This window comes from Salvelinus fontinalis, chromosome 6, assembly GCF_029448725.1.
Source record: "Salvelinus fontinalis isolate EN_2023a chromosome 6, ASM2944872v1, whole genome shotgun sequence".
Taxonomy (NCBI): Eukaryota; Metazoa; Chordata; class Actinopteri; order Salmoniformes; family Salmonidae; genus Salvelinus; species Salvelinus fontinalis.
In genome coordinates, this window is record NC_074670.1 from 57,057,557 (window position 1) to 57,081,962 (window position 24,406).

A 24,406-nucleotide genomic window follows, 5' to 3' on the forward strand; every position below is an offset into this window, starting at 1 on the left:
TTGCTAGCTGACTTACTTTCCACTGTTGAAGCACTGCTTCCTGAAACATTCTGTCCTGTTCTGAAAGAACTCCCTGGGTTTACCATCATGCTGTGGATGTTTGTCAGGACTTATTGTTTTAATTTGTTTTGAGAGACTCATTAATAAGCACTCCCCCGCACAAAACACATTGTGTGTGCTCCTCGTTATTTCTCAAAGTTCGTATGAAACCAACTCCAAGCTCTATTTGCGTTTCATGACGTTTGAGCGTAGTCAGAACTGGTGGCTAACTTGAGTCCATTTGATGACAGTGGTGACTGATGGCCAGTGGGAATGACAAGTCAGTGGCTGACAGCGCATCATCTGCGACTGAACGACAGCGCTGTAGCATGTGGGTCACGGAGTGATCTTCAATAAAACTGCAGGAAAATATCTGGTAAACCGCGAAGCACACAGGCTTCTCCCCCCCACCTGCACAGCTGCCAAACCGAGCAGAGACACCACTGCTAAGCAGAGAGCACAGTTGCATTTGGCCAATTCATGAAATAATTCTAAGTTTAGTCTGACACGTCGCGACGCCACGTCAACCTGTACTTTAAAGGCTGCTCAGAAAGACGCTACCCATCTATGGGAGGAATAGAAGGACTGGTTTTAGGAAGGGACTGTCTGCTTGGAGCTGTTGGACATATTGGCCCATTGCTATTTTGGAGCCTGTAGTCACTTTTGATAGACTTCTATGAAGAGTGTGTGGTAAGTTCATAACTAACAGGGGTCTTTGTGTGTTTAATCCTATCTTGGTTCCTCTCAGGACAGAAATATACTGGGATAGAAATTAAAACGCTAAATTAGAAAAGAGACCAGAAAAGACATTTGGAAACTCTGTTATTGGTTTTGAGATGCTCCCTAGTGCCCCCACTGTCTAAAGACCTGAACAGAGAGACAGAACTCTGGAGATTCTGACAGTGTTAAGTTGTAGGGCTCTCCAAGGTGTTTCCTTCAAGACGTGAAGTCTGTTAACGCCTGGCTTTGTTAGATCCTGAACATATGGTTTCTTATAGTTGAATAGAGTTGTATTTCCACAGTCTGTTTTCTTTAGTTTAGACTTCTCCGGAGTCAAACTGTCTGTGGCATACATTTCTCTCCTTGTAGTTTTCTCTTCACATATTAAATTGTTTGTAGCCCATGTACTCTGCTCTGTGGATATATTGTGAATGTGTTAAACAATAGTGTCTAACTCGAGGTTAATATGGTTGAACATGGCTGCTTGTTGTGTTTCAGGACTGAACCCGCTGTCCTTTGACCCGTCCTCCAACAACGAACCCTTGCAGTTCAGCAACTCAAACGTGCCGCTGGTGTCAGACTGTCCCCTGGAGAACGGAGCTGAGAAGAGCATTAAGAGGAAGAGACCCAGCCTGCCTCCAGGTACTATAGTACTGTCATATTACCGCAGTATATAAGAAGTACATAACACTACACAGCTCTGTCTCCAGGTACTATAGTACTGTCATATTACTGCAGTATATAAGAAGTACATAACACTACACAGCTCTGCCTCCAGGTACTATAGTACTGTCATATTACTGCAGTAAATAAGAAGTACATAACACTACACAGCTCTGTCTCCAGGTACTATAGTACTGTCATATTACTGCAGTATATAAGAGGTACATAACACTACACAGCTCTGCCTCCAGGTACTATAGTACTGTCATATTACTGCACTATATAAGAAGTACATAGCACTACACAGCTCTGTCTCCAGGTACTATAGTACTGTCATATTACTGCAGTATATAAGAAGTACATAACACTACACAGCTCTGCCTCCAGGTACTATAGTACTGTCATATTACTGCAGTATATAAGAAGTACATAACACTACACAACTCTGTCTCCAGGTACTATAGTACTGTCATATTACTGCAGTATATACGAATTACATAACACTACACAGCTCTGTCTCCAGGTACTATAGTACTGTCATATTACTGCAGTATATACGAATTACATAACACTACACAGCTCTGTCTCCAGGTACTATAGTACTGTCATATTACTGCAGTATATAAGAATTACATAACACTACACAGCTCTGTCTCCAGGTACTATAGTACTGTCATATTACTGCAGTATATAAGAATTACATAACACTACACAGCTCTGTCTCCAGGTACTATAGTACTGTCATATTACTGCAGTATATACGAATTACATAACACTACACAGCTCTGTCTCCAGGTACTATAGTACTGTCATATTACTGCAGTATATACGAATTACATAACACTACACAGCTCTGTCTCCAGGTACAATAAAATACTGTTACAATTGAGGTGTACATCAGTGGCACCTATGCATTTTATACTATGAGACTGGGAGAATCATTTAAAGTGAGGTCAACTTGGTAAAATGTCATGTTTTCCATCCTGAGGGCCTTATTGCCAGTTAGTCCTGTGGAGGTCAGGGCTGTCTGTCTAAAGCTGCAGGGTTGTGGTCTGCTGGGATTGCAGCTCTCACACCTTAGCCTGGCTGTTACCATGCCTACAGCACCTGCCAATCAATGCGCAGAAATGCCTTCAGGCATCTCTCACGGAGTGATCTGTCTCACAGAGAGTAATGTGCTGAGAGGAAGTGTGCGTGCTCCCCCGCATTCATGTGTGTGTCGTTGACTTTTTCATTACTAAATGAGGCCTAGTTTTAATCAGTGGCTGTGCATTCTAATTAAAGAATGTGTCTCTAATTAATTGCATTATGACAAGTAGAATGAGGTCCTTAAGACAGAGGTGTTGCTGTGTGTTTTCTGCTGTCTTGGTGACCTTAATTGGTCAGGATTAATTGTCAGTGTTAAGAAACCACTCTTTACCATTCGTCTTTGTGCACAATTTTCAATAAATGACCCTTTCTCGGAAGTTTCAATTCTCACTAATTAATATTATAATGAATTATTCTGCGTTGTTACCAACCCAGAGCTAGACATGAAGACCTTGCGTAGGTTTAGATTGATGGAGGTACATAAGGACACGTTCGATGTGTATTTAATAAACATGGTGTTTGTGCAGAACAATGTTAGTCTCTGAACAGTTGCACTGAAATTGACTAGAGCGACAGATAACCTGAGGAGAATCACTTCAATGCTCTCTTGCCTCAGCATATGCTCTCTAGTGTGTTGCATGTCAATACATGTTCAGGCGTTCATGGTGTAATTTACTGACAGGTTAACTTGACCCTAGAAGTTTTTTTTATCCTAAGTTCATGTACGAAGACGAAGAAAGAAACCATGAACAGGGGGATGAGATCTTATGGTCATTTATGGGACAGTTTTCTCAATTTCAGTCCGAGTCATCTAACATTCCTCGAAAAGCTCTGTTGGATGAATGTAGCCTATTGAAAGGGTGAATGATCGATAAACCTTGGATAGAGTGTCAGTCTTGTCCTATAGATATACGCACAGAGACACATAATAAAATATTGGCTCACATGTTAGTGCTCGTCATTGTGAAAACCTGTGTGAATGGCCGTGTCCCAATATCCGTATATATATATATATATTGCGTAGTAAATAGTAGGCTGATTGGGTGTACGTAAATGGAACATTTCATAGTATATGACATGTCAGTCTGACTGGGTTTGTGAGTACATGTTTGTTTAAGAGAGTGTGTAATGTCACTGCTCAGATGAAAGCCAGTCAGAGAACTTTAGATCAAAGCCACTGCACACAAATCTGATACACTATTTCCCTTTGGAGGGGAGAGAGCACTCATTGTTTTACGGTGTCTTAGAGATAGATAAAAAGATAGTGACTAATCAAAGTCTGGTGTTTTTAACAGCATCCTTATCATGTTAAAAGCTCACACTGTGCGCTGGTTTAGACGTGAGTCACACCTCACAAACCCTCAAGAGTGGCTCTGTCTACGTGCACCTGCTTAGCAGCAGAACATTAGATAATGATGACTTACCATTAACGACAGCGCCGGGGTCCCTCAGCCTTTCAGAACACTGCCATTATATCTATTATTGCTGTGTTACATTAATCTGCTCCCTAATGGAAAACCTGTTAAATGGGGACAATCTGCTGCATCTGGAGCTGGGTACATTTAGTGGCTTTAATGTTCTCTAGCATCACAAGAACCAGTCCAGTCCTCCAGCTCTCTGAGAAGATGGAGCACGGACTAATTAGCAGCCATGTGGATTTACCCTCGTTAAGGAATTCTAATGGATATATTCATCTCGTTAGACGCAGAAACACGCACACTCAGCATCACCGTTCCTCTGGTGATGGGGGGGGTGTGGGGATAAGGTATGCAGTGAGAGATTCCCAAGACGCAAACAGTGATGTTTAAAGGATGTTTACTCCATGTATTAAAGTTTAAACCACTAAACTTCAAAATGTCTCAAACTAGAAGCAGAAGTGGTAGCTTACATTAGTAATGGGTGTCCTTTTGTGTTAACTTCTTGTGGATAGGGGGCAGCATTTTCACATTTGGATGAAAAGCGTGCCCAGAGTAAACTGCCTCCTACTCAGTCCCAGATGCTAATATATGCATATTATTAGTAGTATTGGATAGAAACCACTCTGAAGTTTCTAAAACTGTTTGAATCATGTCTGTGACTATAACAGAACTTATTTGGCATGCAAAACCCCGAGGACAAACCATTCAGATTTTATATTTGAGGTCACTCTCTTTTCAATGGATTTTCATTGGGAATCCAGATTTCTAAGGGACCTCCCTGCAGTCCCTATCACTTCCACTGGATGTCAACAGTCTTTAGAAATTGGTTGAGGTTTTTCCTTTGAGAAATGAAGAAGTAGCCATGTTCAGAATGAGGCTCCAGTGAAGTGTACTGTTTGTTAGAGGCGCGTGACCAGAAAGCATGCTACACATTGTTTTCCTCCGGTATTGAACACAGATCACCCCGTCTTCAATTTATCGATTATTTACGTAAAAAAATACCTAAAGTTGTATTACAAAAGTAGTTTGAAATGTTTGGGCAAGCTTACAGGTAACTTTTGAGATATTTTGTAGTCACATTGTGCAAGTTGGAACCGGTGTTTTTCTGGATCAAACGCGCCAAATAACAAATAACATTTTTGATATATATCGACGGAATTAATCGAACAAAAGGACCATTTGTGATGTTTATGGGACATATTGGTGTGCCAACAGAAGAAGCTCGTCAAAGGTAAGGCATGAATTATATCTTTATTTCTGCGTTTTGTCGCGCGCCAAGAGGGTTGAAATATGATGGTCTGTGATTGTTTGCTGGGGTGCTATCCTCAGATAATAGCATTGTTTGCTTTTGCCGTAAAGCATTTTTGAAATCTGACAAGTTGGCTGGATTCACAACAAATGTAGCTTTAATTTGGTATATTGAACATATCCTATCCAACATTCCCAGAGAGGTTAACCTGTCTAGCCCCGCTAGCGGCACACCCCCCCCCCCCCCCCCCCCCCCCCCCCCCACCCCCACTGAAAAGGCAGAGCCGCGAAATTCAAAAAATATATATTTTTTAAATATTTAACTTTCACACATTAAAGTCCAATACAGCTAATGAAAGACACAGATCTTGTGAATCCAGCCAACATGTCCGATTTTTAAAATGTTTTACAGGGAAGACACAATATGTAAAGATGTAAATCTATTAGCTAAACACATTAGCATAATCCACCATCTTTTCTTTGTCCACCAACACCAGTAGCTATCACCAATTCGGCTAAACTAAGATATTGATAGCCACCAACCAAGAAAAAACCTCCTCAGATGACAGTCTGATAACATATTTATGGTATAGGATAGGTTTTGTTAGAAAAATGTGCATATTTCAGGTAGATGTCATAGTTTACAATTGCACCCACCGTCACAAATGGACTAGAATAATTACAATGAGCAACGAGTTTACCTAACTACTAATCATCAAACATTTCGTAAAAATACACAGCATACACTAATCGAAAGACACCAATCCTGTGAATACAGACAATATTTCAGATTTTCTAAGTGTCTTAAAGCGAAAACACAATAAATCGTTATATTAGCATAGCACATGTGCAAACATTACCCCAGCATTGATTCTAGCCAAAGAGAGCGATAACGTAAACATCGCCAAAATATATTAATTTTTTCACTAACCTTCTCAGAATTCTTCAGATGACACTCCTGTAACATCACATTACAACATACATATACAGTTTGTTCGAAAATGTGCATATTTAGCCACCAAAATCATGGTTAGACAATGAGAAAAGTAGCCCAGCTGGTCAGAAAATGTCGTGCGCCATATTAGACAGTGATCTAGTCGTATACATAAATACTCATAAACGTGACTAAAAAATATAGGGTGGATAGCGATTGATAGACAATTTAATTCTTAATACAATCGCGGAATTACATTTTTTAAATTATCCTTACTTTTCAATACAGTTTGCGCCAAGCGAAGCTACGTCAAAAAAGATGGCGTCCTAAGCCACTAACATTTTTCGACAGAAACACGATTTATCATAATAAATTGTTCCTACTTTGAGCTGTTCTTCCATCAGAATCTTGGTCAAAGAATCCTTTCTTGGGTCTAATCGTCTATTGGTCGAAAGCTGTCCTCTTGCCATGTAGAAATGCACATTGCGTTCAGCATGAACTGGAACGGTGCCCAGAGATTCACAGTAGCTCAGAAATAAATGTCCCAAAATCGCACTAAACGGATATAAATTGCTATAAAACGCTTTAAATTAACTACCTTATGATGTTTTTAACTCCTATAACGAGTAAAAATATGACCGGAGAAATATAACTGGCTACACTAATGCTTGGAAAAACAGTAGGTCGGTGTCCTCCGCGCGCCTGACGCACCAAGAAAAGAGTTCCTACCTACAGGATTTTTTCATTTATAGTGGCTGTGATTGGGCAATCGATACCATTCAAAGCGTCATCACGTAAAGGCATCCAGGGGAAGACGTAAGCAGTGTCCGTATACTCATAGGAATAACAGTGGCCTTAAAACTGACTCCAGAACAGGGGCCAAAATTTGTGAAATCTGACTCCATGTCAGGGAAATTGCTGTAGAATGAGTTCTGTTCCACTCAGAGACAAAATTTCAACGCCTATAGAAACTATAGACTGTTTTCTATCCAATAATAGTAATAATATGCATATTGTACGATCAAGAATTTTGTAGGAAGCCGTTTCAAAAATTACACGATTTCCATAAATAGTGACAACAGCACCCCCTAGCCTTAACAGGTTTTAACAGACACTGCAACTGTCTTTAGTTATAATGGCTTTGACACTGTATTAATAGCCCAACAGCTGGGAAAAACTGAATTCATGCCCGCTCAACACCTTGTAAATCATGCAATAACTACATTTTTGTAGTTTTTATTAGAGGTCGACCGATTAATCGGAATGGCTTATTAATTAGGGCCGATTTCAAGTTTTCATAACAATCGGTATTTTTGGACACCGATTTGCCAATTTTTTTTATTAAAAAAATTATTTTATTTTTTACACCTTTATTTAACTAGGCAAGTCAGTTAAGAACATTCTTATTTTCAATGACGGCCTAGGAACGGTGGGTTAACTGCCTTGTTCAGGGGCAGAAGGACAGATTTTTACCTTGCCAGCTCGGGATTCGTTTTTGCAACCTTTCGGTTACTAGTCCAACGCTCTAACCACCTGCCTTACATTACATTTACATTTTAGTCATTTAGCAGACGCTCTTATCCAGAGCGACTTACAGTAGAGTGCATACATTTTTATTACATTTTACATACTGAGACAAGGATATCCCTACCGGCCAAACCCTCCCTAACCCGGACGACGCTATGCCAATTGTGCGTCGCCCCACGGACCTCCCGGTTGCGGCCGCCTGCGACAGAGCCTGGGCGCGAACCCAGCCCAGCGAACCCAGCCCAGAGACTCTGGTGGCGCAGCTAGCACTGCGATGCAGTGCCCTAGACCACTGCGCCACCCGGGGGTTACATTGCACTCCACGAGGAGCCTGCGTGGCAGGCTAACTACCTGTTACGCGAGGGCAGCAAGAAGCAAAGGTAAGTTGCTAGCTCTTATAAAAAACAATCAATCTTAACATAATCACTAGTTAACTACACATGGTTGATGATATTACTAGTTTATTTAGCGTGTCCTGCATTGCATATAATCATTTCTCATCGAATCGCAGCCTACTTCGACAAACGGGTGATGATTTAACAAGCGTTTTTGCGAAAAAAGGTCTGTCGTTGCACCAATGTACCTAACCATAAACATCAATGCCTTTCTTTAAAGTCAATAGACAAGTATATATTTTTTAACCTGCATATTTAGTTAATATTGCCTGCTAACATGATTTTCTTATAACTAGGGAAATTGTGTCACCTCTCTTGCGTTCCGTGCAAGCAGTCAGGGTATATGCAGCAGTTTGTGCCGCCTGGCTCATGTCACTCGCTCTGAGACTTGGAGTAGTTGGTCCCATTGCTCTGCATGGGTAACGCTGCTTCGAGGGTGGCTGTTGTCGATGTGTTCCTCATTCGAGCCCAGGTAGGGGCGAGGAGAGGGACGGAAGCTATACTGTTACACTGGCAATACTAAAGTGCCTATAAGAACATCCAATAGTCAAAGGTATATGAAATACACATCGTATAGAGAGAAATAGTCCTATAATTCCTATAATAACTACAACCTAAAACTTCTTACCTTGGAATATTGAAGACTCGTGTTAAAAGGAACCACCAGCTTTCATATGTTCTCATGTTCTGAGCAAGGAACTTAAACGTTAGCTTTTTTACATGGCACATATTGCACTTTTACTTTCTTCTCCAACACTTTGTTTTTGCATTATTTAAACCAAATTGAACATGTTTCATTTTATTTGAGGCTAAATTGATATTATTGATGTATTATATTAAGTTAAAATAAGTGTTCATTCAGTATTGTTGTAATTGTCATTATTACAAATAAAAAAAAATAGTCAGATTAATCGGTATTGGCTTTTTTTTGGTCCTCCAATAATCGGTATCGGCATTGACAAATCATAATTGGTCGACCTCTAGTTTTTATGACGACATTGTATTAAAAAGTCAACCCTGGGAAAACCTGGAAAGTTAAAGTGCAAAGGGAATCCTGCCTACTCACAACTTTGTTAGAGAATACCCAACACAATGTTGGCTTATGGTGTTCTATTTAGGACGGTATGAAAGGAAATGCAGAGTTAATTCATTGTCTTTGTCTTGGGCCTGGTAGAATGGAGTCATTATGTCTTTGTCTTGGGTCTGGTAGAATGGAGCCATTATGTCTTTGTCTTGGGCCTGGTAAAATGGAGTCATTATGTCTTTGGCCTGGTAGAATGGAGTCATGATGTCTTTGTCTTGGGCCTGGTAGAATTGAATCAGTGAATATTTCAGCACATTAGCCTGTATTCATTAGCAAACTTGCTAAGATTTGTATATAGTTTTGCCTTGTAAAGTTGAGGATACATTCGTCCACTGTAAGGAAATCTGGCTTTTAAACATCACATAAGCTGAGCCATAGCGTGCCATGCTGCATGGCTGTTCTTGATGCTGTCTTTATATAACCAACCAAAGACCAATATGTTATAGGCCTACTTGTACTTTGCTTTATCTTGGCCAGGTCGCAGTTGTAAATGAGAACTTGTTCTCAACTGGCCTACCTGGTTAAATAAAGGTGAAATTAAAAACATTTACAAAAATACTGTATGGCATGTTGTAACGTGTGTAGATTTCACCATGAATGCTTACTTAAGACCCTTTTCCAACAATGCAGAGGTAAAAATGAAGAAAAATAATGAAATAGTAACACAATAAAATAACAACACTTTATACAAGGAGTACCGGTACTGAGTCAATGTGCAGGGGTACGAGGTAGAGGAAATTGAGGTATTATGTGCTTGTAGGTAGGGGTAAAAGTGACTAGGTAATGAGGATAGATGCTAAACAGAGTAGCAGCAGCAGCGTATGTAGCCTAGCGGCAGGTAGCCTCTTAGTTAAAGCGTTGAGCCAGTAACCGAAAGGTCGCTGGTTCAAAAACTGACTAGGTGACATATGCCGATGCCCTCGAGCAAAAGGCACTCAACCCTAATTGCTCCTGTAAGTCACTCTGACAAACAATGTGTGTGTAGCGTCAATATGAATGTGTGTGAGCGCGTGTGTGTGTGTGTAAGGGTTTCCGTTAAAGAAATGTGGTGCCGGACAGCGTGACCGGGAAGATTTTAATTTACCAGCCATTTGAGAAATTTTGCGAACACATACATTACCAGTCAAAAGTTTGGACACACCTACTCATTTCATGGTTTTTCTTTATTTTTACTATTTTCTGCCTTGTAGAATTATAGTGAAGACATCACAACTATGAAATAACACATATGTTTCTAACTGAGATGAAAATCTTAGAAAAGGGGGAATCTAAAGATGCAACAACTAGGATGGGCTGACTAGGATTGTGCATTTGGCTTCGGGACAATGAAAGTTGATATTAAAACCAATAGAACCGGAGAGAAATGACGTGTGTGTGTGTGTGTGTGTGTGTGGTGAAGATGGACACACCTATAGGCTATCTCCAGAATGCATGCGCTCAGCTCTCCACAATCCACTCAGCTGTCTCTCGCCAAATTCTTGCGCGTTCATTCTTTCAGGTGAATTGTAGGACACCTACTGTATTTTTAGGGAAGTGACATTTCGCTGCTAGACCGTTACTCTCAGGCTTCCTGTTATTGGGAGTTTTTTATTTATTTTATTTCACCTTTATTTAACCAGGTAGGCAAGTTGAGAACAAGTTCTCATTTACAATTGCGACCTGGCCAAGATAAAGCAAAGCAGTTCGACACATACAACAACACAGAGTTACACATGGTGTAATACAAACATACAGTCAATAATACAGTAGAAAAAATAAATATATCTACAATGTGAGCAAATGAGGTGAGATAAGGGAGGTAAAATTATAGATGGGCTAAATTATAGATGGGCTATGTACAGGTGCAGTAATCTGTGAGCTGCTCTGACAGCTGGTGCTTAAAGCTAGTGAGGGAGATAAGTGTTTCCAGTTTCAGAGATCTTTGTAGTTCGTTCCAGTCATTGGCAGCAGAGAACTGGAAGGAGAGGCGGCCAAAGGAAGAATTGGTTTTGGGGGTGACCAGAGATATACCTGCTGGAGCGCGTGCTACAGGTGGGTGCTGCTATGTTGACCAGCAAGCTGAGTTAAGCGGGGACTTTACCTAGCAGGGTCTTGTAGATGACCTGGAGCCAGTGGGTTAGGCGACGAGTATGAAGCGAGGGCCAGCCAACGAGAGCGTACAGGTCGCAGTGGTGGGCAGTATATGGGGCTTTGGTGACAAAACGGATGGCACTGTGATAGACTGCATCCAATTTATTGAGTAGGGTATTGGAGGCTATTTTGTAAATGGCATCGCCGAAGTCGAGGATCGGTAGGATGGTCAGTTTTACGAGGGTATGTTTGGCAGCATGAGTGAAGGAATAGGAAGCCGATTCTAGATTTAATTTTGGATTGGAGATGTTTGATGTGAGTCTGGAAGGAGAGTTTACAGTCTAACCAGTTTACAGCAGTACCTTGTGACATGGGATAAATCTAACTGTTGGAGACTTGTTGTTTCTGTGTTACATTGTAGATTGATACTAAAACCCGCAGGTTGTGTTAAATGAGTTTCAACCACCTACAGCAGGCATCATGAACTAGAATTTTTTTTTAGAGTGGGTGTTCAGGGGGCCGGAACATGACTACAAATAATTTGTAGACTGCAAATTTACCACAAGAAGCCCAAACAGATATAATATTTGACTAAAACCTAATAATTTCAAACCTGACTTACATTTGTTTATGATCACTTTAGGAACCACCATTCCATGACATAGACTGACCAGGTGAAAGCTTTGATCCCTTATTGATGTCACCTCTTAAATCCACATCCAGCAGTGTAGATGAAGGGGAGGAGACAGGTTAACCTCTCTAGGGTACGTGAGACGTTAGCGTCCCACCTCTTCAACAGCCAGTGAAACTGCAGGGTGCCAAATTCAAATACAGAAATACTCATTATAAAAATTCTGAAAACAAAACATAGGTTTTAAGATTAACTTATTGTGAATTCAACTGACACCGTCAGATTTTTAAAAATGCTTTCAGCAAATGCATAACTTACGATTATTTGAGAACATAGCCCAGCAGACAAATCATTACAAACAGTAACCAGCCAAGTAGAAGAGTTACACAAGTCAGAAATAGAGATAAAATTAATCCCTTACCTTTGATGATCTTCATATTCTTGCACTCAGCAGACATTCATTTACTCAATAATGTTAATTTTGTTCGATATAAAGTCTCTTTATATCCAAAAACCTGTTTGCGCGTTTTCTTCAGTAATCCACAGGCTCAAACGCAGTCAAAACATCCAAATTGGATCTAAAGTTCATAGAAACATGTCAAACAATGTTTATATTCAATCCTCAGGTTGTTTTTAGCCTAAATAATCGATAATATTTCAACCGGACAATAACGTTGTCAATATAAAAGGTAAACAAGAAAGGCACTCTCTCGGTCGTGCGCATGAAAAAGCTCTGTGACACGGCTGGGTCCACTCATTCAGACTATTCTTACTCACTCATTTTTCAGAATACAACCCTGAAACAATTTCTAAAGACTGTTGACATCTAGTGGAAGGCATAGGAACTGCAATTTGAGTCCTAAGTCAATGGATACTGTAATGGCATTGAATATAACACTACAAAACCAACAAACAAACAAAAACTTCCTATATGGATTTTTCTCAGGTTTTCGCCTGCCAAATCAGTTCTGTTATACTCACAGACACTATTTTAACAGTTTTGGAAACTTTAGAGTTTTCTATCCAAATCTACCAGTTATATGCATATCATATCTTCTGGAGCAGCGGTCTAAGGCACTGCGTTGCAGTTCTTGATGCGTCACTACAGACCTGGGTTCAGCCGTCCACAACCGGGAGACCCATGAGGCGGCGCACAATTGGCCCCACGTCGTTAGGGGAGAGTTTGGCCATCCGGGATGTCTTTGTCACATCGTGCTCTAGTAACTCCTGTGGCGGGCCGGGCGCGTGCACACTGACACATTGGTGCGGCTGGCTTCCGGGTTAAGCGAGCAGTGTGTCAAGAAGCAGTGCTGCTTGGCAGGGTTGTGTTTCGGAGGATGCACGGCTCTCGACCGTCGACTCTCCCGAGTCCGAACGGGAGTTGCAGCGATGGGACAAGATTGTAACTACCAAATGAACATCACAAAATTGGGGAAAGAATGGGTACATTAAAATATAAGAATATTGAAATGAAGCAAAAACACATACTACTCCAAACCCATGTCTCTCAGCCTTTAAACAGCTTGTTGATGGTAATGTGATAGGAATATTTTATTCACTGTCATATTTGTGCAATTAATAAAATCCATCAAATGTAAATGTGTGAAAAGAAAGTCACTGACACTGCAAAAAGCAGAGGGAATGGTTAGCCTTCTCCAGTCCAATCCCACCTTCATTAACCTTTAGCGAGTGCTAGCAGAGCTGTGCTGAATAAAATGTTATTGATTCCCAGGGTGTGGATGGTAAGTGCAGTAGAATGATACAGCAGCGGACTGTTCTCCTGGTATTGAGACAGAAAACGAAGAGTGGCAGGGAGCAAAGGTTCACAGCTGTCTTCATTCCTGTATGTTAGTGCTGTACACACATGTTCAGTGTCTCACCCTGGCTGCTTTGCTGTAATGAGCTACTAATGTGGCACCTTAGGTGGCTGAGCTCAGCTCGTCATTGGACAGCCTGGCAGAATGCAACCTGGGAAAAGATGAAGAGGAGCCAGAAGGGCTGTTCACATCTGTACTGTATGTGTGTGTGCTTGTGAATGAAAGTGTAGCCTAACTGGCTGAGTCATCCCAGACAGATGGCTGTCAGACCGTTTAGGACCAAACCCAGGACTGCTCTGGGATCAGCCGTCTGCTTTGAGCTTCTACTTTCTCTAAAATACCTGCTGTTTTCTCTAAATGGGACTTCTGCTTTCTCTAAAAGACCTGCTGTTTTCTCTGATTGGGTCTTATACTTTCTCCAAAAGACCTGCTGTTTTCTCTGATTGGATCTTCTACTTTCTCTAGAAGAGCAGTTTTTCTCTTAATCTACTACGTTCTCTAAAGATCAGCAGCTCTCTCCATTCAGCAGCTCTCTCCATTCAGCAGCTCTTTCCATTCAGCAGCTCTTTCCATTCAGCAGCTCTTTCCATTCAGCAGCTCTTTCCATTCAGCAGCTCTCTTTCCATTCAGCAGCTCTCTTTCCATTCAGCAGCTCTCTTTCCATTCAGCAGCTCTCTTTCCATTCAGCAGCTCTCTCCATACAATCTTTTCGAGAACAGCATGTCTGCTGGGTTTGAAAAGGCATCATTTTTCGATGTGCTTGTTAGGTGTGGAGTGTTTTTATAGTGAAAGCCCTGAAACAATACAGTATTTATTGCCAGGAGCTTTTCACACAGCCTCGTGGATCTGCTGAGGGCGGTTTGTCATTGCTACTGGCGCCGTTGGAGTGTGTGACCCAGGCCCTGTCTCTCTCCACTGGCCTCCCTCTGACGGATGCCCTTCTCTGGGTCTCTTTCTTCTATCATCTACTCTGGTTCTGTTGACGTAACGACCACTATGCCACAGCCTTAACATAAGATCCTTTACGTTACTCAGACCTCCACGTATATCATACACTGATGTCAGAGGCATTTGCATGAACTTCAGAGTTATAGCTTTGAGTTCACCTGGGTCACTCTTTATACCAATGTTGGCAGGGGAAGTGCTGTTTAAGGTGATAAAACAGGTGAATGGCTATTTACCCTGTCAGAACTGAGCTGTGTCTGAGGTACATGGAGATGTATTGCTGTGTTGAGATTTTAAAGAATGTGGTCTTGGCTTACCTAAACCAGGCCCTATGCACTTTTCTCAGACCTACAGCTGGATATTATAGTCTCTGTGACAGTGAGGGCATCGAGTGACAGTCAGGATTATGATGACTGGAGATATGACATGGTGGTGTTTAGCAGCCTACATGGTGTACACACACGCACACACACACACACACACACATACAAAGCTCTCCCTCACCCTCCATTTAGCAAATCTGACCATAACTCTATCCTCCTGATTTCTGCTTACAAGCAAAAACTCAAACTGGAAGTACCAGTGACGCACTCGATACGGAACTGGTCCGGTGAAGCAGATGCTAAGCTACAGGACTGTTTTGCTAGCACAGACTGGCATATGTTCCGGGATTCATCCAATGGCATTGAGGAGTTTACCACATCATTCACCGGCTTAACTAATAAGTGCATTGACGACGTCGTCCCCACAGTAACCGTACATACATACCCCAACCAGAAGCAAGCCTACTAGACGAGCTTAGTATCGTCTATGCTTAATTCGAGGCTAGCAACACTGCATGAGAGCACCAGCTGTTCCGTATGACTGTGTGATCATGCTCTCCATAGCAGATGTGAGCAAGACCTTTAAACAGGTTAACATTCAGGACGCGTACTCAGAACATGCGCTGACCATCTGGCAAGTGTCTTCACTGTTATTTTCAGCCTTTCCTGGGTCCAGTCTGCAATACCTTCATGTTTCAAGCAAACCACCATAATCCCTGTGCCCAAGAACGCCAAAGTAACCTGTCTAAATGACTTTAACTCCCGTAGTACTCACGTCTGTAGCCATGAAATGCTTTGAAAGGCTGTCTCACATCAACACCATCATCCCAGACACCCTGGACCCACTCCAATTCCCATACCTCCCCAACAGCTCCACAGATGACTCTATGTCTATTGCATTCCACACTGCCCTTTCCCATCTGGACAAAAGGAACAGCTATGTGAGAATGCTGTTCATTGACTACAGCTCAGCATTCAACACCAGTGTGCCCCCCCCCCCCCCCCCCCCCAAGCTCATCACTAGGCTAAGGACCCTGGGATTAGACACCTCCCTCTGCAACTGGATCCTGGACTTAAAGAAGGGCCAACCCAGGTGGTGAGGGTAGGCAACAACACATCCGACACACAGCTCTCCAACACAGGGGCCCCTCAGGGGTGCGTGCTTAGTCTCCTTCTGTACTCCCTGTTCACCCAAGACTCCCAACACCATCACTAAGTTTGCCGACAGTGACAACGGTGGTAGGCCTTATCACCGAGGATGATGAAACGACCTACAGGGAGGTCGTTAGAGATCTGGTAGTGTGGTGCCAGGACATCACCTCTCACTCAACGTCAGCAAGACAAAGTTGCTGGACTAAAGCACGCCCCCCATTCACATCCAGCGGGCCTGTAGTGAAGCAGGTCGAGAGCGTTTTCTACCGCGCGGAAATCTGTACAGATGGACTGAGTTTGGAACAAACAGGACTCTGAACAGCGTCTACCTATTGCTTAACTATTTAACTACCTGCATTGACCCGTTTTCACATCTCTCTTGACTCGTTACGTGCTGCTGCTGCTACTGATTTTATGTATCCTGTTGCCTAGTCTCTCTCTCACACACACACAACACACACACACACACAACACACACACACACACACACACACACACACACACACACACACACACACACACAGTGTACTGCTTAATAGTGTGTCACCCTATCAAAATCAATTATTTGCCTTGAGTTTATTTGCTCAGTTTGGCTGACTAGTTAGCAATGTTTCCTCAAATATTTTCAGCACTGAGCAAATTTCATGTCTGCTGAGCGCAAACTTGAACATTGCGATAATTCTATGCAACTTATGGCGCACATTTACTGTGAACACTGAGGCTGTGCCAGCTTTAAGTTACAGTTATAACAATGGCCAAGTAGGCTAGCTGTTCTATCATTCAGCCTACAGTAGCAGCCAATGTGTGGTGTTCAATGAAGGCCTCATTCCATGAGACTTTAAAAAATATATTTAGGGATTGACATTAACCTGTTTATTCACTTGTTCTTCAGAGAAGGAGGTGACTGAAAATGTTGTTTGATGCAAGAAACCACTTTACAAAATAAAATGCATTATACCCATACCATTATTACAGAGAATCAGACAAATTATGCTTTGCCTATTGGCTACTTGGCTTATTCAAGGCTGTCTCAAAATACAACACTTCCCCAAAATACAACACTGCCCCTTTAAGATGTAAAAAAAGCTCTTTACCTGACTTGCTTTTCAAAGATGGCTAGAAATGCACACGTGGTGCTCTTGTAGGAAGAAACCACTCCCCTACTGTTGACTAGACATTAGCAATAACTGGGCAAATAACTCAATAATTACCAAAGAATATGAACAAATGTACACACCTGGCTACATGCAGCTCTCGCTTTGATCTCATAAAGCACATCTACTTGTGTCCACTCATGCTGTAAACATAGTCCAGTTCAAAGTAAATGGCACAGATCCATATATGGCAATGGTCTATTTGCATAATAGGGATACTGCACCGCTGATTGGTTATGGCGCACCGGTCTGAGTAGAGTATGGGTCTGAGTCGTGCCTGTCAATGCAATAAATCCTACTCCAGTCTCTTTCATAGTTTGTTTTGTTTCGATATGTTGCATTGAAAGTGGCTAATATTGCATTGATTCGATCACAATTTGCACAGTAGAGGGAAATGTTGATAGTGTTAACTAAAGGAAAAACTAGGAAGATGAGTGATTCTCTGCGCAGACATATTTCTTCTGCATGCCCACGCGCAGCTTACATTGAACATTGCTGGTTAGTTGTTGATTGTACTACTTGATCAAGGTTGATTAACCTGACGTGTTGGAGTGTGGGTAGAGCTGAGTGACATTGACTGTTCGTTGTCGTCTTCAGTGTATTTGAGTTCTGCATAACAAGCTGTGGTTTCCCTACAGTATACATCAGGAAGCTCGTCAGTCAGAACACCTTGCTTCAGTCATTTTCTATTAAGGTATCTTTACTTTTACTCAAGTATGACAATTGGGTACTTTTCCCACCACTGAGTCCAGGTAACTGTCATACTGCAGCTGGGGAAGCTGTGCTAGAGCGGAGACCATGCTGCAGATTGTGTGCGGCAGTACATTTACATCTGTGTGTGTGTTTTAGTGTAGCTTTGTGTAACTGAGCATGAGCGTTTCCGTGTTCCTATTTTCTTGTGAAATCATGGTGTGTGACGACATAAAGCAATGTCTTTCATGGGTCGTAATTGAGATCCTCTGTGTGGAACTTAGATTTAAGACACGTTGTAAATCCAGTTCAATGATCCACTTCATATTGATGTGGTCGGCATCCTTAAAGGACACCGTCTGCATCAAATGGCACCCTATTTCCTTTATAGTGCACTCTTTTTTTTATTTAAAGCCCAAAGGGCTCTTGTCAAAGTTAGTGCAATATATAGGGAATAGGGTGTCATTTGGAACCAAGACATTCAGTACTGTACAGTAGAGTTTACAGAGGAAGACGAAGCCTGCCTGATCAATGCTCTCCTGGGCCTTTTCATATTGAAAACTCCAGCCGGACGTTACCCCATATTTATAAAAAAAAAACAAAAAAAAAAAAAAAAAAAAACATTCAAGCAACATTTTGATCAGATGGGCAATCCCTTTGATGTGAAACTCACCGACCCAAGCCTTGCTTCTCCTCCACCCGTACTAGTGATGGGTTAATTAAAAGGGAAGGGAACTGTGGCTTCTTTCCCCGTCTTCGTCCTTCTGTCTCTCTCCTTCCACTCCTGTCCAAGTCCCATCAGTAAATAGTTTCACTATTCAAATAACTTTGTATAAACTTGGACACATGTTTGCTGCGCAGGGGGTGGGCCGGGGCCGAGGGTGTGTGACACGGGAGGGAGGGAGATAGAGGAAGTAGCTACTGGATCACGCTCGTTAGATAATCTATGGCATTTACAAGTTTCTGTCATCCTATTTGGCAGTTCCTGTCTTTACTGCATCAAATTGATGTAAAGAAGCTAGCTAGTTAAGGCTATTTTGCTGCGCTCCCGCACTTGTCGACAACAACTCCATTCAGATTAAACAACAGCTAACTGTTTCTCAGTTAGCTAACTTAATGCTGTCATTTTTATTCAATTTTTTTGAATTGATTTGAGAAGTCCCACTTCACGTTGCTAGTCATGGAGCCTGTGACTAGTGCCAACAAGCTACATGCATAAAACCTGTGTAGGCTGTACGGCATGTCTTTTTGGGGCACACACCAAGTTTGTATATATGAAATGCACACATAAGAACTACATTCAAAAGATTTTTTAATTTTTTAATAATTTCAAATATCATGGTATTTTCTTGTGTGTAGCAATGTCACAGATCAAAGCCTTTTCATTAAAATAGGCATATGATTTTCCTCAAGATATTAGAATACTAACGTCCATTTGGATATTTAAATAACCGTGGCCATCCCATCAGTGCTTTCTTCTTACTGTCAGCGCCATCCAGCCTTCCTGTCTGGACTGCCAGGACTCAGGGCTGCATGCAGCATTACTCTTCATCCTGAATACATACATATGGGATCTGAGGAGCCCAAAACAAAATGGCTTCCTTCCTTTCTAAAGCTGGCGGTAGTTTCAGTACTTCTGTCTTTCTAACTCTGAAGACATCACTAATGTTACCTGCTGTGTGGGGGCACTATTCAGGGGTCTCGTATCACACTAATGTTAGCTGCTGTGCGGGGGCACTATTCAGGGGTCTCGTATCACACTGTTAGCTGTTGTGCGTGGGCACTATTCAGGGGTCTCGTATCACACTAATGTTAGCTGCTGTGCGGGGGCACTATTCAGGGGTCTCGTATCACACTAATGTTAGCTGCTGTGTGGGGCACTATTCAGGGGTCTCGTATCACACTAATGTTAGCTGCTGTGTTTGGGCACTATTCAGGGGTCTCGTATCACACTAATGTTAGCTGCTGTGCGGGGGCACTATTCAGGGGTCTCGTATCACACTGTTAACTGCTGTGTGGGGGCACTACTCAGGGGTCTCGTATCACACTAATGTTAGCTGCTGTGCGGGGGCACTATTCAGGGGTCTCGTATCACACTAATGTTAGCTGCTGTGCGGGGGCACTATTCAGGGGTCTCGTATCACACTAATGTTAACTGCTGTGTGGGGGCACTATTCAGGGGTCTCGTATCACACTAATGTTAGCTGCTGTGCGGGGGCACTATTCAGGGGTCTCGTATCACACTAATGTTAGCTGCTGTGTGGGGGCACTATTCAGGGGTCTCGTATCACACTAATGTTAGCTGCTGTGTGGGGGCACTATTCAGGGGTCTCGTATCACACTAATGTTAGCTGCTGTGCGGGGGCACTATTCAGGGGTCTCGTATCACACTAATGTTAGCTGCTGTTTGGGGGCACTATTCAGGGGTCTCGTATCACACTAATGTTAGCTGCTGTGCGGGGGCACTATTCAGGGGTCTCGTATCACACTGTTAACTGCTGTGCAGGGGCACTATTCAGGGGTCTCGTATCACACTGTTAACTGCTGTGTGGGGGCACTATTCAGGGGTCTCGTATCACACTAATGTTAGCTGCTGTGTGGGGGCACTATTCAGGGGTCTCGTATCACACTAATGTTAGCTGCTGTGTGGGGGCACTATTCAGGGGTCTCGTATCACACTAATGTTAGCTGCTGTGCGGGGGCACTATTCAGGGGTCTCGTATCACACTGTTAGCTGCTGTGCGGGGGCACTATTCAGGGGTCTCGTATCACACTAATGTTAGCTGCTGTGCGGGGGCACTATTCAGGGGTCTCGTATCACACTAATGTTAGCTGCTGTGTGGGGGCACTATTCAGGGGTCTCGTATCACACTAATGTTAGCTGCTGTGTGGGGGCACTATTCAGGGGTCTCGTATCACACTAATGTTAGCTGCTGTGCGGGGGCACTATTCAGGGGTCTCGTATCACACTAATGTTAGCTGCTGTTTGGGGGCACTATTCAGGGGTCTCGTATCACACTAATGTTAGCTGCTGTGCGGGGGCACTATTCAGGGGTCTCGTATCACACTGTTAACTGCTGTGCAGGGGCACTATTCAGGGGTCTCGTATCACACTGTTAACTGCTGTGTGGGGGCACTATTCAGGGGTCTCGTATCACACTAATGTTAGCTGCTGTGTGGGGGCACTATTCAGGGGTCTCGTATCACACTAATGTTAGCTGCTGTGTGGGGGCACTATTCAGGGGTCTCGTATCACACTAATGTTAGCTGCTGTGCGGGGGCACTATTCAGGGGTCTCGTATCACACTGTTAGCTGCTGTGCGGGGGCACTATTCAGGGGTCTCGTATCACAGTGCATTTTCTACTGGAACAGAGGAGACAGCTGCCTGTGTTTTCAGCCATCCAGACACAACACACTGGAGGAAAGATGGAACAATTAGCTCTGTGATGAGATTCTCCCTCCATCTATCAGCCTGGGGAATATGGCCCCACAGAGGAAAAGTCAATGCTATCAACTCCGAGTGAACGCTGTCTCTCCCTGCAGTGTTGTTGTAGGGGAGACATATTATTTTTGATACGATCAACAACTTTTTCAGTGTGTACATTCTGCACCACTTGGTATGGAATAATTGTTAAGTGAAGCTGTTTATTATTTCATATGCCTCTGTGTAGAGGATCATATTTTGTTAAAAGCCATATTTCTTGAGTCAGCTCATTCTCATAGCTTTAAGAAAAAAGGAAAATGGCCTGTACTTTAATTGCCTAGAATTTGAAGAAGGTCTTGTTTGAGGCATTACAATGATTGATTGATCATTTAAAACACTCCATTCCCAGCTGTGGGGCAAGCCCGCAGCCCTCTCTTATGCATTACAGCGCAAAACAGTGCTGGAGTGTGCACCTCTATCTCTCAATATCGGCCACCATTTAAATGGATATTTGAATGATATACAGTGCCTTCAGAATGTATTCATACCCATTATTTCCACTTTCCCCCCCCACAATACCCCATAATGACAAAGTGAAAACATATTTTTAAAAATGTTTGCAAATGTATTGAAAATGAAATACAGAAATATCACATTTACATAAGTATTCACACCCTTGAGTCAGTACTTTGTAGAATGACCTTTGTCAGCGGTTACAGCTGTCAGTCTTTCTGGGTATCTAAATGACTCTAAAGTATCTAAACGATCCACATCTGGATTGTGCAACATTTGCCAATTATTCTATTCAAAATTCTTCAAGGTCTGTCAAATTGGTTGTTGATCATTGCTAGACAACCATTTTCAGGTCTTGACTGACTCACTCTCTGCTTGGCTGTAGTCCACAGTACCAAGAGGCTTGTGGGAGGATCTGAATCCCACTTGGGACATTTGTACTGTACATTATGTTCCATTCAACATTAAACACACACTCCCAGTCCCAGTTCACTACCAGATACACTGGTATCAATTAGACCACTCAAGCCCAGCTGTTTTTGGTTTAAAACGAGTAAAGAAAAGGAGAGAAGAACTTCTCTAGAAACTCTATAAGGAAAGGTTTACAATGTTTAGCCACGTTCTTCTGTGATTGGGCTTTCATCTTAACATAATATCCCATTCCAGACCCCGTCGGCTCTGGCACTCCTACCCCCCCCCCCCCCCCCCCCCCCCACACACACACACAGTTCAATTTACAATTCAAGGGTTGTCAAGGTATTTTATCCCAATATTCTTCATTTAGAGAGCGGCACACTGTACGATTTACACCTCTGTCTGAGACGGCATCCAAATAGAGGAATAACAGTCTTTCTGATAAGCCAGCTGGGAATAGCACACTCTCTGATATGCCTCCTGGCTGGCTTGTTGAATTATGCATCTCACAGCTCTACCTTTGTGCCTAAGTGGACCAAACTGTGGCTGAAGTCTCAGTACAACAGGATAGACCCCGGGCTCTCTGTGTCCTCGTTTGAATCAAAGCCCAGAGCTTTCTGAGGGCCAGCGCTGGCCCCACTGTCACCTCCACTATGATATCAGCTCTAATTGGAGATGACATTTGGAGGTCTCACACAGGTACTGGAGGACAACAAGTAGCTATGTTGAACTCTATTCGGTCTGTTTCTCCCCTGACCTGAGAGGCAGACAGAGGAGGATGTGCTGTCTAGGTATGAGCTCTTTTTGAAGCGCCCTAAATTACATATTCAAAGTTGAAACCGTGTAACCGTGTAAAGTACCGTTAATTCCCTGTCTTATGCTTCTCAGCCAGAGGAGATATGGTCTATAGGTTTGCGGATGAAGACGTGTTGGAGACCTTACTCAGCTCTTAGTCTCCTTCAACATCTCTGTCTCTTTCTGCCCTCCTTTCTTTCCCAATCCATCTGTCATCTCTTTGAGAGGTGATGCAGGAATCCCCTTTTTAACTCGGCACCACGCTCACAGCAGCACACACATCAAAAGATACTCTTCCTGTGGTTCTCGCTCCTCTCTCGAGCGCTCTCTCAATTCAAAGGGCTTTATTGGCATGGGAAATATGTTTACATTGCCAAAGCAAGTGAAATAAACAAAACTGAGAAGAAACAAATTCAACAACAAACTACTAGAACTTAACTTAAGGTTTCAAAAAGATAGACATTTCAAGCGTCATATCAGCTATGTACCGTGTTTTAGCAATGTGCAAATAGTTGTAGTACGAATGGTGGGGTAAGATAAATAAACGTAAGTATTGCTACTATTTACAATGATGTTTGTGCTCCACTGATTGCCCTTTAATAAAGGCAATGAGCCACATCTTTCTGATATGACTGCACATTATGGAATTTCACCTAACAGATATGGGAGTTTATACATTTTGCTAAAATCCTGTCTTCTCTTGAGAGCCAGGTCTGCCTATGGTGACCTCTCTCAATAGCTAGGCTAGGCTATGTTCACTGAGTCTGTCACAGTGGTCATGTATTCTGCCACTGTGTACTCTCTGTTTAGGGCCAGATAGCATTGGTTGATTCTTTCCAATGTGTCAAATAGTTCACTTTTTGCTTCCTCATAATTTGGTTGGGTCTAATTGTGTTGCTGTCCTGGGGCTTTGTAGGATCTGTTTGTGTGTGTGAACAGAGCCCCAGAACCAGCTGGTTGAGGGAACTCTTGTCTCGGTTCATCTCTCTGTAGGTGGGGGCTTTGTGGTGGAATGTGTAGGCATCGCTTCCCTTTAGGTGGTTGAAAAATTGAACAGCTCTTGTCTTGTCTGGATTTTGATAACTAGCTGTATTGTCTTAATTCTGCTTTGCATTCATTGTTTGGATTTCGCATTAACACTACGTATATTTTTGCAGAATTCAGCAAGCAGTCTCATAATTGAGCGTTTGTCCCATTTAGTGAATTCTTGGTTGGTGAGTAGATGTCACAGCCATAGAGGGCAATGGGTTTTATACGTGATTGAAGTATTTTTTGCCAGATCCTAATTGGGATGTTGAGTTTTATGTTCCTTTTGATGTCATAGAATGCCCTTCTTGCCTTGTATCTTAGATCATCCACA

The 24,406-nt window shown here is 42.5% G+C and overlaps 1 protein-coding gene across 4 annotated transcripts in view; it reads left to right on the forward strand.

Moving 5' to 3' along the window:
• Window positions 1–24,406, forward strand: part of LOC129858186 (ecto-NOX disulfide-thiol exchanger 2-like) — a 321,149-nt gene that overhangs the window by 140,146 nt on the left and 156,597 nt on the right. For all 4 annotated transcript variants that reach the window (XM_055927213.1, XM_055927216.1, XM_055927214.1 and 1 more), the window contains one exon: window positions 1,258–1,401. In XM_055927213.1, coding sequence (XP_055783188.1) covers window positions 1,258–1,401 — 144 coding nt within the window. The remainder of the gene's footprint in view (window positions 1–1,257; window positions 1,402–24,406) is intronic.